At 31.3% G+C, this 15,345-nt stretch overlaps 1 protein-coding gene across 1 annotated transcript in view; it reads right to left on the bottom strand.

Moving 5' to 3' along the window:
• The window catches only part of LOC134723491 (ubiquitin carboxyl-terminal hydrolase 16-like), a 51,654-nt gene that overhangs the window by 14,091 nt on the left and 22,218 nt on the right, over nt 1–15,345 (bottom strand). Inside the window, exons 7-10 of the mRNA XM_063587089.1 lie at nt 14,152–14,242; nt 10,347–10,469; nt 4,040–4,122; nt 2,300–2,389 (exon numbers count right to left, since the gene is read on the bottom strand). Of these exons, the coding sequence (XP_063443159.1) occupies nt 2,300–2,389; nt 4,040–4,122; nt 10,347–10,469; nt 14,152–14,242 (387 nt within the window). The remainder of the gene's footprint in view (nt 1–2,299; nt 2,390–4,039; nt 4,123–10,346; nt 10,470–14,151; nt 14,243–15,345) is intronic.

The following is a 15,345-nucleotide window of genomic DNA, read 5'->3' as shown; positions in this document are numbered from 1 at the left end:
ACACTGAAACAACCCAAGGCGTATATCAACTATCGACTGAGTGTAAACAAAAGAAGATTTAAACTTCATGTAATCTTTGATTTTTTATCAATGGGAACGCAATTGTGTTTAGTTTTATGTGTGAGTTACACTAAGGCCATGCTCACACCAAACGTCAAGTACAGTAGACATGTTTATAATTAGTTTGATGTAATGAACACTTGTTTCACATTAAATTTGTTTACATCCATACACCTTGTTTAGGTACCTGTACATACGAATTGTTCAAACTTTGAAACTATGTCATTTAAATGTTCATTACGTAGCGAATTGAATGCAAAATCTTTGGACAACTTTTTTTTACATTTAGGAAACGACCATTTGACTTTAAAAAAGGGGGTCCTTAAAAATTTTCTGACCCCAATTTGATGCACGTTTCGTCTGCATAAGATTCATCAGTGACGCTCAGATCAAAGCAGTTAAAATGCCCCAAAAAGTACAAAGTTGAGGAGCAATGAGGATCCAGAATTTCAAAAGGTTGTGCCAAATTCGGCTACTGTAAACTATTCCTGGGTTAAGAAAATCCTTTTTCGGAAATTGAAAGTATTTCAAACAGGAATTTTATAAAAATGACCATATAGTTGATATACATTTTATTTATTTGACTCAAAACTGTCCGACAGTACGTTCAAATGTTTAGACAAGATATTCTAAAAACCATAGTACTTTGTGTATATCTTTGAAACATATATCAATCACCCTTCTTAAACTTGGGAAATAATCGTCATGTTTTGAATGAAAGTTATTAAAATTTATTATATGGATCTAGAAGAAGTACAAATATTATAAAATATACTTTTAATTTGGCTCTTACTGAGCAAACTATATATATTAAGTTTTTAGCTTTTTTTATGGACAGCATGTAAGACTTATGTAACTTTTATGGTACGTCACATCTGCTTACATACGAAAAAGTGTCAAAATATAAATTCCCTTGAAATTGACAGTTGTGGCTATAGGAAATTTATTCATTGCATTAAACAAAATCTGTTTCATAGATATTGTGCGTTTCAAGGCACCATTATATTTGTATTTGGTGTTTCTATAGAATATTTTGGAGCTTTTGGTTACATGGCTTCTAGAAATTGAACTGCAAGGAAACTTCAAAAACGGAAAGGCCCAAACCAAATGGCACAATTAAAAGCTCAAATACATCAAACGAATATTTAACAAATGTCGTATTCCTGACTTGGTACAGACATTACTCATGTAGAAAATGATTAAATCTGGTTTTAGCTAGCTAAACCTCTCACCTGTTGCTGTTGCATCAAATTCCATTATATTGACAACAAAGCTTGAACCAAAACAAACAGCTATAATAGGTGAAATTTTTAAAAATAGGGGTAGAGTAGTCAACGTAATGTTTTAATCTTTATCGCTGTGTTGTACAAGAATCTATCAAATATTTTGGTATGCTATGAAGAACAAAGACGCTAAATATATTCAAGTGTAGCCATCACAATATAGCAGCTAATTACATAACAATTGATTATGTAATAAGTTTGTCTTAATGAAATTATCACAAACAAGAAAGATATGTCTTTCTTGTTTCTTTTGTTACCTCATTTATAAAATAAAAGGATGAAATGAATTACATCAGTTTAAAGCTGTCTGATTGGGAGTGCAATAATCTTTGTACTGTGCTTCCTTAATTCATCAATCAAGGATTGAACGATTTTAAGAACTGGGACCGCATCCTTACCCTGTCATACACATGGTTAGGTGAACATTGAACTTGCGCGTTTGATGTATATCAGTTAATCTGCATGCAAACGTTAAACAGGTAGAAATTAAATGATTTTGTCGTTCAAAGTATGAACAAAATTTATTCTATAATTCTTTTTTTCATATCCTCTGCAGAATCTAAATTAGAAGGCCACATTATACACAGGAAGAAGAAAGATGAAATTTAATTGGTTAACTCTCAGTGATGTTTATTGTCTTATAATCAATGACGCACTGTGTGAAATTATGTGTATTATAATGCTGGATATGATGATAATCTACATATGCGAAGTGTGTCTTTCTTAGAGAGAATTATAAATGCTACACAGTTTTGTGAAAACAAAATGAGGAGTCTATAATTTACAGTCAGTGCAATGAAGGGATTGCGTTTCCTTCAGTTTGTTCTTGAATAAATGCTGATGATAAAAGAGAAACAGTGAATTAGTTTTAAGGAGACCATTTTATACTGTATTTCGTAATATAACAATGTTCAGGAATCCATATTTGATATTCGAGTCATTAATATAATATTTACCTCCGTTGCCTTACTGCAAAATTGCACAATGTCAAAACTTTCAGGATATGTAACAAGATTGTTTCGTTTCACCACTCCACCGTGTCCGTTCTAAAATACATAAATTGATGTATTGATGTAAGTAATCAAATATCTTATATTTATTTGTTACAATGGTTTAACCGATTTCGTTCCTACTTCTCTTTTACCAAACAGAATTTTGAAAAGTCAAAAGTCATACACATTTTACAGGTAAAACTTTGTGTGTAAATATGAAGCAGTTAAATTATCTGACAATTAGAAAGAATGAAGACTTCATGAGATATTTTATGTATTGTGAATTCATTTTCATTTGTTGGATACCATTGTTCGTGGTTTTCGTATACATAGGTGAACCACGAGTTTAAATATTCAACAAACTACACATTTCCTATAAGCTGTTGATGTAGAAATATCAATCTACGAAAATTGATACCGAAGAAAAAAAAAGAATCCACAGTATGTATCTTTAGTTGTCCGTAGTTCTTTCTTTCAGCAGTTTTATTATTAACAGTTAACAGAATGATATACAATACAATTTTGAATTTTGCAAATATTCGTACATTTTCTAACGGTACACATATATAGAATAAACAAAAAAACAATTGAGGAAAGGATATAGGTAAATTAATATTTTTTTAAATTTATATAACTGACATTTGAGGGATTTTTTTTTCTTTCAACAAAACAATGCTAGACTTCAAATGATATATAAGGCAAGTATTTTTTCGGCGACACGTGCACACATTGCATGTACATTTATGAATAAAAAGTAAGCATTCAAATAGTCTGAATTTGAATATTTATACGGAGAGTTTTATATTCATAATCAAAACAAATCTCAAATTTCAAAAGAGGATTTATATAACTTTGTGTTGCTTTTTAAAATAAAAGAATCTCAAAATACATGTACATAAGAATAAAAATTTACCTGGAGCAGAAGTAAAAAATATTATCCGTTCGGTTCTCACAAACTATCTTGACATAGCTGTTTCATTCCATCCATTGAAATGATGATTATCTTTGTTTTACTTTTAGGTCATAATAAAAAGTGAATTCTATTTAGATTTGAATATTTACAATGTGAAAGGAAAGTTTTGTAAGGTCACCCGAAAGTGTGAATATGTTCTAAATTAGTCAGACAATACATGGTCATGTTTAATGCAGTTTTAAGCCCTCGGCCAAGACCAAGTAGTGTCTAACCTATAATAGAAACATAAACAAACGTATCTTGTCAAACGTAATTGTCAGATAATTCCTATTAAGATCAAGCCAAGCATGACATGAATATTTTCCATATGTACGAGAACTATGGGGATATAAAATGAACACTTTATCATACTAGCATATCAGTAATGAAAATTTGACTAAAAAAATACCAGGAATCTGAATTTCATCGATCAAAAATATTAATTTATTTAGAATTACAAGATCAAAAGTTGTACAGTTTAGATTTTTAGATATCAAATTGGTTAAATCGTGCATGCAGTTGCAGTTCTGTGGCTGCTATTAAAGTATTCTCAGATTATGCGTTATTCAATATATTCTCTAGATCATATCAGTAGTCAAACCTACAAACGGGGATGTGTCTATGTTTTGATTTAAACAATGGTTGTTTTATTTTGTTGGACACTTACATTCATGGATAAAGTACTCCACGATAACCACAAAAATTGATACCCCACAAATAAAAATACTTTCACATTATTATACAAGACATACTTCACTAAATCTGTCGATATGAAGCACCATTATGGAAGGAGGTTCCAGAATCAGCATTGTTCTTTTACATATCCCACCAGTTCCTGTTGAAAAATGAAACGGATGTTCTAGTAAAAAATAAGAGTGGCCTTTTCATAAAACTACAAAATAAGCAATACCTTTTGTAAGACTTTATTCTCCAAATGTCAATGATATAAATAGCTGAAGATGCAAATAACATAAATATCTAAATATTTTAACTTTATATTTTATCATGCCAATATAAGAATTAGGAACTTGAGGAAAAGCTATTAAAACAAAACGTGGAAGAAAAAACAGTAAACGCGCAAAAAAAAGTCCTTTACAGATCCAGACATCTTTAGTCTTCCACGGTTTGTGAGATTTCTTCATTATCGTCAAAGCTGATACATTGTAACAAACCTTCACTCTTGTTTACCTTATTTTGAGCTAAAATAATTTTTTCCGATATCTTTGTCCTCTTATTTAAGGCAACAGTTATTTACCGATATGCACAGCACGCAAATCGATTAGGAAGAGACATAGCAAGGTAAAACGAAACTGGCTATATCATGAACTGTACAAGTATAGGAAACTGCTGGGTTGATAGGGTGAGCGTGACGTAATTTTGATTTTTTTCAAAAACTAAGGCTTTTCGACCTCAGACATACATTTCCTGAGCTGTATTTGGCAAACTTTTAGAAATGTTGGTCCTCAATGCTTTTCAACTTCGTACTTTATTTGGCCTTGTTAACATTTTTGGATCGAGCGTCACTGATGAGGTTTTTAAAGACGAAACGCGCGTCTGGCGTATATTCAAAAAAATTTCCTGGTATCTATGATGAGTTTTTTACTAGCTATCCTGATACATGTGATATAACCAGCTGTGCTAAATCTGCAACTTGGATTTATGCAATATTTATTTTATATTTACAGATAATACCGCAGTCTCACTAGACTTTGAATATGTTCAAAATGACCTTGGCGCGGTCGGGGCGAAATCCGATCGTGGTAGAAGATAGTGAGAGCGCAATAAGATTGGAGTCGTATTGCGAACGTAGTAACTTGGCTGTGACGCTCTCAATCCGATTGCATAGCGACCTTAGCGATCTCACCAAGACCTTACTTAGCTCTCGCTACACTTCTACTATAATCTGATTTGCCCCGACCGCACAGCGAATGTTTTGAACAAGCTCAAAGTTTGCCACGCTCATCATGATCACGAAGACCTCACCACGACCGTACAATAAACTTACTGAGATCTACACGATCGCTATACGATCGTCGAAATTTGCCAATTTTTTTCAGAGATCGTAGTACGATGGTGGCCTTGTGTGACTGTGGTATAAAAATTTTAATAAAAGTTATTAACAAAAATATCGAATCCAAAATAAATAAGGAAATTTGGCGAAAGCAATAAAATTGTTTTTCTTATGACTTTGAACAAGTATTTTCCAACAAAAATGTGGTTTAAAACTTTGTTATGACAGCAATTTCACATCTGTTTATCAGTTTGTGATATGGATTCGAAAACTTATGCAGTGTGTGTAATATGCGTTCTTCCTCATCACCCATTTTGTACAATTATGTTGAGAAGCAAAACCTTTTTAATATAGTTCGTATAATAGCAACAAAAACGATCATCACACATTTATATCAATACAATTACTTAACGTCACTAGATTAGCAAAAGGGATATTTCGGCTGCAAAATGAAAACTGACAATTGAACAATCAGTCAATAAAATTATTAAAGACAAACCAATAGTGTACGTCTGTCCAGGTTAATTAACACTAAATGACATGTCTTTGCGCAGACCAATCATTCCTTTATCATAAAGTTGGATTAATTTTAGAGATAAAGTCAAAATTTAGAACATTTACTATGAAACTTAACACTGGGTACGTTGTCGTAATATATTATGGTCAAAACTTATTTAGGTCAGAAGAACCGTTTGATTTTACAATTGGTGTACCTTTGAATTTGACATCGGTACAATTGCCCTAAGTTAATGTGTATACTAATATTTTTAAAAAACAAAAGTACGATACTCAAGAGAAAAGGAAATCGAATAAGTACTAGTTGGAACAACAAATATAAATAACAAGTTACATTAACACAACATTAACATTAAAAGATTTATCGCGATGAACAATATAAAGAGAGACTCTGGAAGTTAGTCTTATGTGAACACTTTCTTTGTTCTCTTTATTTGACAAATTTAATGTTAGTCATGTACAGTACAACATCAGTGATAAGTATAATAATCGAAAAAAAGGACAAAATTGTTGCAATTACCATGGTATTATATTTGTAGTACAATCGACCTACTTTATACTAGTATTTGAAAGGCGTATTTTGCTCATCTACGTGCTCTAAGTGTTTGTGTCAAACAAATGAAACGGTATAAGAGCCATTAATTTGCCTCTAGAGTAAAAAAGAACAGCACAGACGTAATCTCCTTTAAAGTTTTGTGTGATAAATATGAGCGAACGCCTTACATAAAAAAATAGATTATACACGTTTGTATTTTTTGACAATATTTTAGTTGTGAGACGTTATTAATTCATCACATTTAATTTTAAAACTAGTGTTTTTACCTATGTGAATATATAAGAAAAGTATGTAACAATAGTTATCAAGATAACGGTTTATTCTTTGCTCGCATATTAAATAACAAATAGGCGTCTTAAATTTTGAATGCTTTATTACAATTGTGTAATGTTTTCTCTTCGTTTACGTTCCCCAGTTTGTACCGAGATTATCCACAGACATATTTTAAAATATTGTGTTAAAGTATAAATGTGTGCGCTAAAGGTATTGGTTTCAGAAACAAAATGTTATTATATATACTGAATCATTTTATCATACGAATCTAAAATAAAACCAAAACAAATAGTGTATGTATATGTCCCACAAGGTTTTATGAGCAGATGTCTTCTTCCACAACTTTTCAATCCAACATTCTAAATACTTGGGGGGGTTTTTTTCTTTTTTTTCTACAAAACTACATAACCTGGATAGCTATTATACCCTCAACTCAACATTTAAACAAAGATTACTGTACCACTATGGAAATTGGAATATTAGAAATTTGAAAGGGTAAAATGTAAATATATTAATCAATAAATTGGTTGATGTAGACTAATATCACATGTCGATGATATTTATGGGATTGTCTTCTGATTGAATAGTACAACAATCAAATGTCGTTATAGTAAGGACAGTTTGCCTCACACACCTAATCAAATGGGCATTTAAAAAGTCAGAATGTGAATATATATGTTCAAACTATTTTAGGTGATTTTTAGTAGCAATAAACAGAAACACTATGTCAATAGGACATGCTTTAATGCTATATCTGCCCTTGAATTTTTACTTGATCATTTTTGTTCTTTTTTCAATAGGGGACTAAATATGCACCTCTTATTGCTATGAGTTACAATCTATGACAAAAATCAGCAAAGACCCTTCGATACTGATACACAAATTTATTAATATTTTAAGATATTTGGATGACATTTTGGCTCTCAATAAAAACAACTTCAGTCTGTGAAGAAATTAATCCTGTTGAACATACTTTAAAAAGTTAATACTTACACTGCCCTTTCCTGGATCTTGATATCTTTAGCACAGTAGTCAACATTTCGGTGATGACATGAATATCAATAATGTGGTCATTTTTATAAATTTCCTGTTTACAAAACTTAGAACTGTTCGAACAACAAAGGAGTTTCTTACCCAAGGCATAGATTACCTTAGCCGTATTTGGCACAACTTTTTGAAATTTTGAATCCTAATTGCTCTTCAACTTTGTACTTTTTTGGCTCTATAAATATTTTGATACTGGTGCTTTTAATAACTTATATGACTATGTCATTAACGCGAAGCTGAATAGTAAAATATATGGTAAAAGAGATTATTTTTCATTTCCTATCGTTAATTATATATTTGTAGATGGTGACGTTCCCTTGTCACCATCTTACGGTATTTATATATCTTAACTTGTACGATTCGCTCGTGTATGTAACAATGTTTGAGACTTTAACGAGGGAAATGTATTTATTACTGAAAAATTATTACACCAGGTTTTTCGATATCACAAACTAATCAAAACATTTACTAAATTTTATCATCGATTTACGGACATCATTCGTAAAAATAGCTCAACATGCAGACTTCTTATACGTTCTGGTATTTCACTTCAAATTTTGTATGGAAATATTCTTTATAAAGCACAAAAATGTCAGTAATCACCTAAGAAGCTAACAAAACTTTTAAATAGACGTTTTAAGAAGGGATAAAGTTACGATCATGTTATCAGGTCATTAAAGATTGCATATTTTGGCGTTAATATTAATGCACTTATAGGGTCTTTGCATCGGAACTAAACACATTTATTTAAAAACCAGTTGTTGGCATGACACGGGTTATGTTCTTCTCATATATGTTATGATGGTATGATACCAAATCCCTAACGGATAGGATTGTGCCTGATATTCATATGAGGAAGACATAATCTTTCAATCAGTTTGATTAGAGTCTGGAGGCAGTTAACTGCTGGTAGTCTGTTGCTATTTATGTTTGATTCTCATTTTGTTCATTTGCTTCGGTAACATCTTCTGACATCAGACTCGGACTTCTCTGAAACTGCATTTTAATGTGCGTATTGTACGCATTTAATTTTTTACATTGGCAAGAGGTATTGGGGAGGGTTGCCATCTTATATATATGTTTAATCCCGCCGCTTTTTTGCGCCTGACCCAAGTCAGGAGCCTCTAGCCTGTGCTAGTCTTGTAATTTTTTTAATTTTAGTTTCTGAGTAAAATTTTGAGTTTAGTATGGCATTTATTATCACTAAACTAGTATATATATATTTGGTAAGTGGCCAGCTAAAAGACTCCGGGTACGGGATATCTCGCTGCATTGAAGACATGTTTGTGACCTTCTTCTGGTGTCTGTTTTATGGTCGGGTTGTTGTTTCTTTGACATGTTCCTCATTTCCATTCTCAATTTTATTCGTGTAATAATCTGAACCACTAAACAAATAATTTGAATGCTACATATGACAGAAATTAAACACAAAGAGGCAGCAATAAATATGTTGATGAATGAAATGCTGTTATTTAAATCATAAAAGCGTCTTATGTGTATTTTTGACTGCATATATATTGTTAAATCTTAGGGAATATTTTGAAAACCATTCAATATAGGAAAAATTTTAAAAATGTTTCAAGCAAATGGGATACTTGTTGTTCATTGTTGATTTTCGTCCAGATGGTTCAACCTTTAAATATAGTATCAACTTGTTTTTTTTTCGATCATGATTCAATATCGCTATTCGCTCTTTTAAACCATTTTCAATGTTAAGGGAAACATTTTTAAAGAAAGTGCACATGGAAATATTCACAGAGCAAAACCGTTTACCTGAATTCAGATAAAGAATAGAATAAACATCTCTCTTTCTTGAAAAAAATATATTGCATTTAAACAAAAGATTTACTAAGTGGTATATCCCCCGCTAAGCACCAATTCGAAAAATATGAAATTGACGTAAATGTAATGGTGTTATACGTTAAACCCATTTGTTATTTCGTATAAGTATATGATAAGATCATATATCAAAAACAAACAGAAACATGCAATTAGCGAATATGCCAATGCAATCTAATGAAGAAATCGGACCCTACTGATCGGACGTATAAACTTAATAACACCAAAGTATCAATTTAATGCAGGAAAAATCCATGAATGACAACATATATGATATGATTAAAATCAGTTTTGATTTCAACATTTAAAAATAATATAAAAAATTATACGACAATTTGACTTCCCTCCCTTAAAAAAAACACTAACAAAAAAAAAAACTTCACGTCGCAGATAATTGGGGTTTTTGTAAAAGATGTCGTTCTAATTTTTTGTTGTGATCGATATGAATAAAACAAGTAAGAATTGTGGTTGCAGTTATTTGTCATATTCAGAAATTATAGGTCAAACTTGGTAAATACGGCCATTTCCCAAAACCACGTTTATTTGTGGGAAATATCTTTTATGCATAGCCCTTTTGGTTTGTTTTTTTGACGTAGTGGTTTTCCGATATGCTCTTCATGTTTCATTACCCTTGAATCATAACTTTGAAATGTTGCTAGTACAAGTACACATAGTAAGCTGTCAAAGTCTCAAAATCACTGAAGGGGTAATATAGAATTTAGGTATAAGTTTTAACTCTTGGAAATTCCTGGCATATACTCGACAATATGTTACTAGGGTTTGATTGTCTGCACCTTCTTATTATAAATAAAATTACTTGGTGGTTCACATTGGGTACATGGGAAATCCTCCTCTTTAAACGACGAAGTATTCATCAATCCATTTTTCATGCCTCTTTCTACGCCAGTCAAACTTTCAAAAGATGATCGTAGTTTTTTTGCTAAAGATAAAAACAGAATACAAAATTAATTTTGTCTGCTTTTATTCATAAATAAATTTGTTCTAGGATATATTTCAGAAAAAAACGATGTGTTTTTGGCTTATATATCTATCGTTTTCACTAAAATGCAACATGACATATGTATCAGATATCATAAACATGGTTACCATCATAGAAGATAATTAAGCAAAAAGTTTGAAAGATGATCATTTTTCAACGATGGTCAATTGGTACTTCGTTTTTAAAACGATAAACATGTACTTTAAACCAACTTTTTTTCGCGGATACTTTATTTCGCTTTTTATCCTATTTAAAATTGAGAATGGAAATAAGGAGTGTGTCAAATTTAAAGGGACAATAACCCTTCGCGGATATATATTTTCATGATTTTCGTATGTACTGCTTGTAGTTAAATAAGGAATGATTCAAGTTTTACATATTCGCGACGATTAATATTTGCGTTATTTTTGTACTTGCAAAAGTAGCAAACTTAATTGCTCCTAAAAATATGTTGGTTTACAGTAGTACTCAAATTTATTTTGGTTGAAAAAACGTTATACTACAATAATCCATTTAAATTCCAATATTATGTCATGTAATGAGTCTATTGCTTTTAAATGTACATTAATATACATGAAAATTTTTGTGAAACTATATATGAACCCCAGCAATAGTTCATTAGCAGGTCAAAGCAGACGCGCATGTCTATTTAATTACATTCCATATACTTAACTGCTCTTCACTCTCATCACAAATATTACAAACGCTATCTTCAATTTTAAGGAGTTATATTGATTTACGGTCAGATTTTTTGGTTAATGTTTTATACACATGATTACTTGATATTTTATTTTAAGGATGTTTTTCTTCTGACTTTTCAGTGTCATCCAGTCTCGTTGAAATCTTGTTCTTGAATTATTTCCAAAACATGTTATACAAGTGGAAAATATCAATGAATTTTAAAAAATATATACTCTGTGAATAAATAGTGTATTTACAATGATTAGTTTTTGAGTAATCCAGTTTTCAAATTTTACGACCAATCAAGTCAGTATTTTTTGTCAAAAATTTGAGAAAATGGTTTAGAGATACAAAAAATGATTTTACAAGAATCATGTACATCCCATATAATTTTGTTTTTTTCAAATTTCTTAGATATGTGTTTTTTTCAATCATTAATAACAAAAAAATTGACATAATATACATTTTGTTCTAAAAACCGAGAAAAATCACAAAAATACAAAATTGACAGCATGATAAATTTTATACAAAAAAGCGTCAAATATGATAAAACTTTCTCATATTAACACCTACCAATAGTTTTTTTAAGTAAAATTTATTCAGATTGGTCCACTTCATCTTAATAGAAAGTATGAAAAAAAGTTTAATTGTGGAACTGTGATTTTTTTCACGATAACAGCCCAAAAATAGGTAAAAAACGATGAAAAATTGAAAAATCATCAAAATTGGGCATTTTCAAAGGGCCATAGCAAAACAAGAAGTGCACCACCATATGATTTTTTCTTCGCCAATTATTTTGTTACAGTCTTATAAACCCAAAAATCAGGTTAAGAAAAAAAGTTTAATTCTAGAAACTTTTGGCTCCTCAGAGGTGAAATCCTTAATACATTCAATCTATTTCATTTGTTTATGTTTATTATATGTCTATATAGTGAATAATGATGTTTAATTTAATTCAATGTTCAGTACATTCACATATTAGTTGCTTTGTCTTTTATTGAGCAATCTAATGTAGATTGTATCTTTGCTATTTACATTTTGTTATGCAGATTAGTCTGGAAACTTCTTGGGAGAGGCAAGAGGGCTTCTGAAATACATGAGTGACATACAGCTGAGACTGGGGAACAGTCGATTTAGAGCTTTTGTTACCATTCATGTATGATGATAACACACAAAATAATCAAAACCATGTAACTAAAACGTATGGATGTTATGATTATAACAATGGCTCCTGTACTAGTCTTAACTGTCATTATTCACATAGTTGTTTATGTTGTACAGTTATTCACACTTCGCTAAACTCTACACGATTTTAAGGTGCGCAGACAAATTTATAATTTTAGGCGTGGTCCTAGATTCGCAGATGGACAACACAATAACAGCTTGCGATTTGGCTCGAGTGCGAATCCAAGGGCAGCTGTTATATTCCAATAACCAGCTTTTCACGGTTCATTCAATTAAATTTTATGTTCTTTGTCAGTTTTTGGAAAATTAAAGTAATAAACTAGATGCTTCAGAATAATATCTAAGATTTTCGGAAGGTTTTCGTCTAAATTAAACCGGATGTATGATGACTACTAATTGTAGAAATCTAGTTTTGTTTCGGCAATGAAGTTGAAGTTGTCAAACAATTATTGAAAAAAAAATGTGGGAAAAATAGCTGGTCCATTTAACAATATACCACTTTTTAATCTAAAATTTATCATCGATTGGCTTATGTCCTAAAAATGATGGTTCTTGGAGGCTTGTGCAGCAATTATCATAACCACACGGTTTTAGGTGTAAATGATTATATTGATAAGGACTTGTGTTCTGTTACTTATATGCCGTTTGACCACGCACAAGATATGGTGGGTAGCCAACGAAAGTTTGCCCTTATTGGAAAAAAATATATCAGCTCATTTTTAGCCTTTCAACAGCAAATCCAGATGATTCCGAGTTATTGGGTTTCAAACTTTTACTTCAAACCGCTGTTTGCCTCAAGGTTGTAGTCTGTATTGTGCAACATTTGAAAAATTCTTAACATTTCTAGAATTTATTTTAAAGGACAAAACGGGATCGTAATGTGTTATACATTACTGAGATGAATTTTTTGTTTGCAGACCCGCGGGTTGATTCAACTTGCCTGAACTTGATGAGTGAATTTGTTTGTTTATGCGATCACTAAGAAGTTCCTTTGGCACATAATAAGACCGTAGGTTCAACACATGTTCTTACTTTTTTGGGGCTTGAAATTAATACAATCGAAATGTCAGTAAAAACTCCCCAAGAGAAACTGCTGAAATTGAAAAAAATATATTTCAAACTTGTTAAGCAAAAACAGAACAACATAACGTGTTCTCCAGTCTTTTACAGGTGCTTTAAAGTTTTATTCAAGAGTAATTCCTACTGGTAGGGCATTCAACAGACGTTTTTATGATGCAATGTCAGGAATATCAAATCATCGGCACCATAAAAGGCTCACTGCGTCAATTAAGGAAGACATAAGGCTGTGGTTGTTATTTTTAGATTGTTTAAATGGCAAATTTTATTTTCCCGATTCCGATCTCAGTATAGAGAGAGCCATATCGCTTCCACATAAAACGGCACGCTACTGTCACTAATATGCAGCACACGGAATGTTGGAAGGGATTAATATAAGTTGCAATTACATAGTTCCCAATTAAGTTTATTAAGTCAACAGTCCGGTGTCTTGTTTCATTACACATAGTCATATTAATTTAAAAAAAAAAAAATTTTGCCATTGACATGATTAATAGCTTAACAATCACTCATTCACATGATTGATAGCTTAACAATCACTCATTCACATGATCATTAGCATCGTTTTACTCTTTAAAGTAATAAAGGCGAATACAAAAGGATTTTGCAAGATGTAAATTATACAATAGTTTGTTAAACCATAATATGTATCCAAATAGTTATGAAAGCAATATCTTACATTTTTTATTGTTTTTATCTTTTGTGTGCTTGTGTTCCGACTGTACAATTGGAACTGTAATGCTTGAAAACCTCTGGAAAACACACTCAACCTAATATAAAAAAGAAGCAGTGGTGTGATTGCCAATGAGACAACTATCCACAAAAGACCAAAATGACATTAACATTAACAACTATAGGTCACAATACGGCCTTCAACAATGAGAAAAGCCCATACTGCATAGTCAGCTATAAATAAAGCTATCCAATCAACCTATTCTCAAACTATCAACTAACAACTACATAGTTATGTTTCACTGGAAATAGACTGGACAATATAAATGAATTGTTGACGTTAGTGTTAAAAAGAATATTTTGTATTTTTAAAACGAACACAATATCTGTAGAAATTTTATATAAAAGGTAAGGTAGCATATATCCTGATATACAAAGAAATCCAACGCAGAAAGTCCTTGATTATAGTATTTTTATCTTAATTATTACACAAATTGCATGATAAGTAAATACCGAGCCGAACCAAAAGAATGTCACCAAAATTGATTTAACAATGAATGTTTTTTTTATCAAAGGACGGCCCTTTTTTGGCACATTCCTGATTTATCAACTTTCTGTCTAGACACTTGAATACCGATCAGTTGAAAAATGGTTTATTAAATTGCTAGCCCGGCTAAAAATAGGGGGGGGGGGTAATTATATAAATTGAACCCATTCAGAACAGTTTGAATTGTCAATGGCAAGAGTATCATCAATATCTCAGAATGTGCTAGCTTAAATGATCTGGCTTTTGTAATCTTCTTGTTTTTGATAAAAAGAGGGCGAACGATAACGGAGGGAATCCAAAAGCATATATCAAAAACAAACTGCCAACGCCATAGCGACAAAACAAAGACAAACAATAGTACAAAAAGCATAATAGACTGCAGAGCAACACGAATCCATAAAAAAAATGAGGACGGTCTTAGTTGCTTCGGAAGAGGTAAGCATATCTTGCTCCATATGTGATATCCATCGTGTTCCTCAGAAAAATATCTATCAATTAAACAAGTCAATAATGGATTAACACAATGAACTACTTTATAAAGTTATCTGTTCAAACAAAAGCTTGTAAGCTACGAGCTAATTATCTTGTTCCGACAATTGCAAAAACATCATTAAACGCGTTATGAATTGTGATAATACAATAATAAACGAAAAG

The sequence above is a fragment of the Mytilus trossulus genome, chromosome 6 (assembly GCF_036588685.1).
Source record: "Mytilus trossulus isolate FHL-02 chromosome 6, PNRI_Mtr1.1.1.hap1, whole genome shotgun sequence".
NCBI lineage: Eukaryota > Metazoa > Mollusca > Bivalvia > Mytilida > Mytilidae > Mytilus > Mytilus trossulus.
The sequence above is the reverse complement of the archived record's forward strand: the minus strand, read 5'-3'. Positions and strand labels throughout refer to the sequence as shown.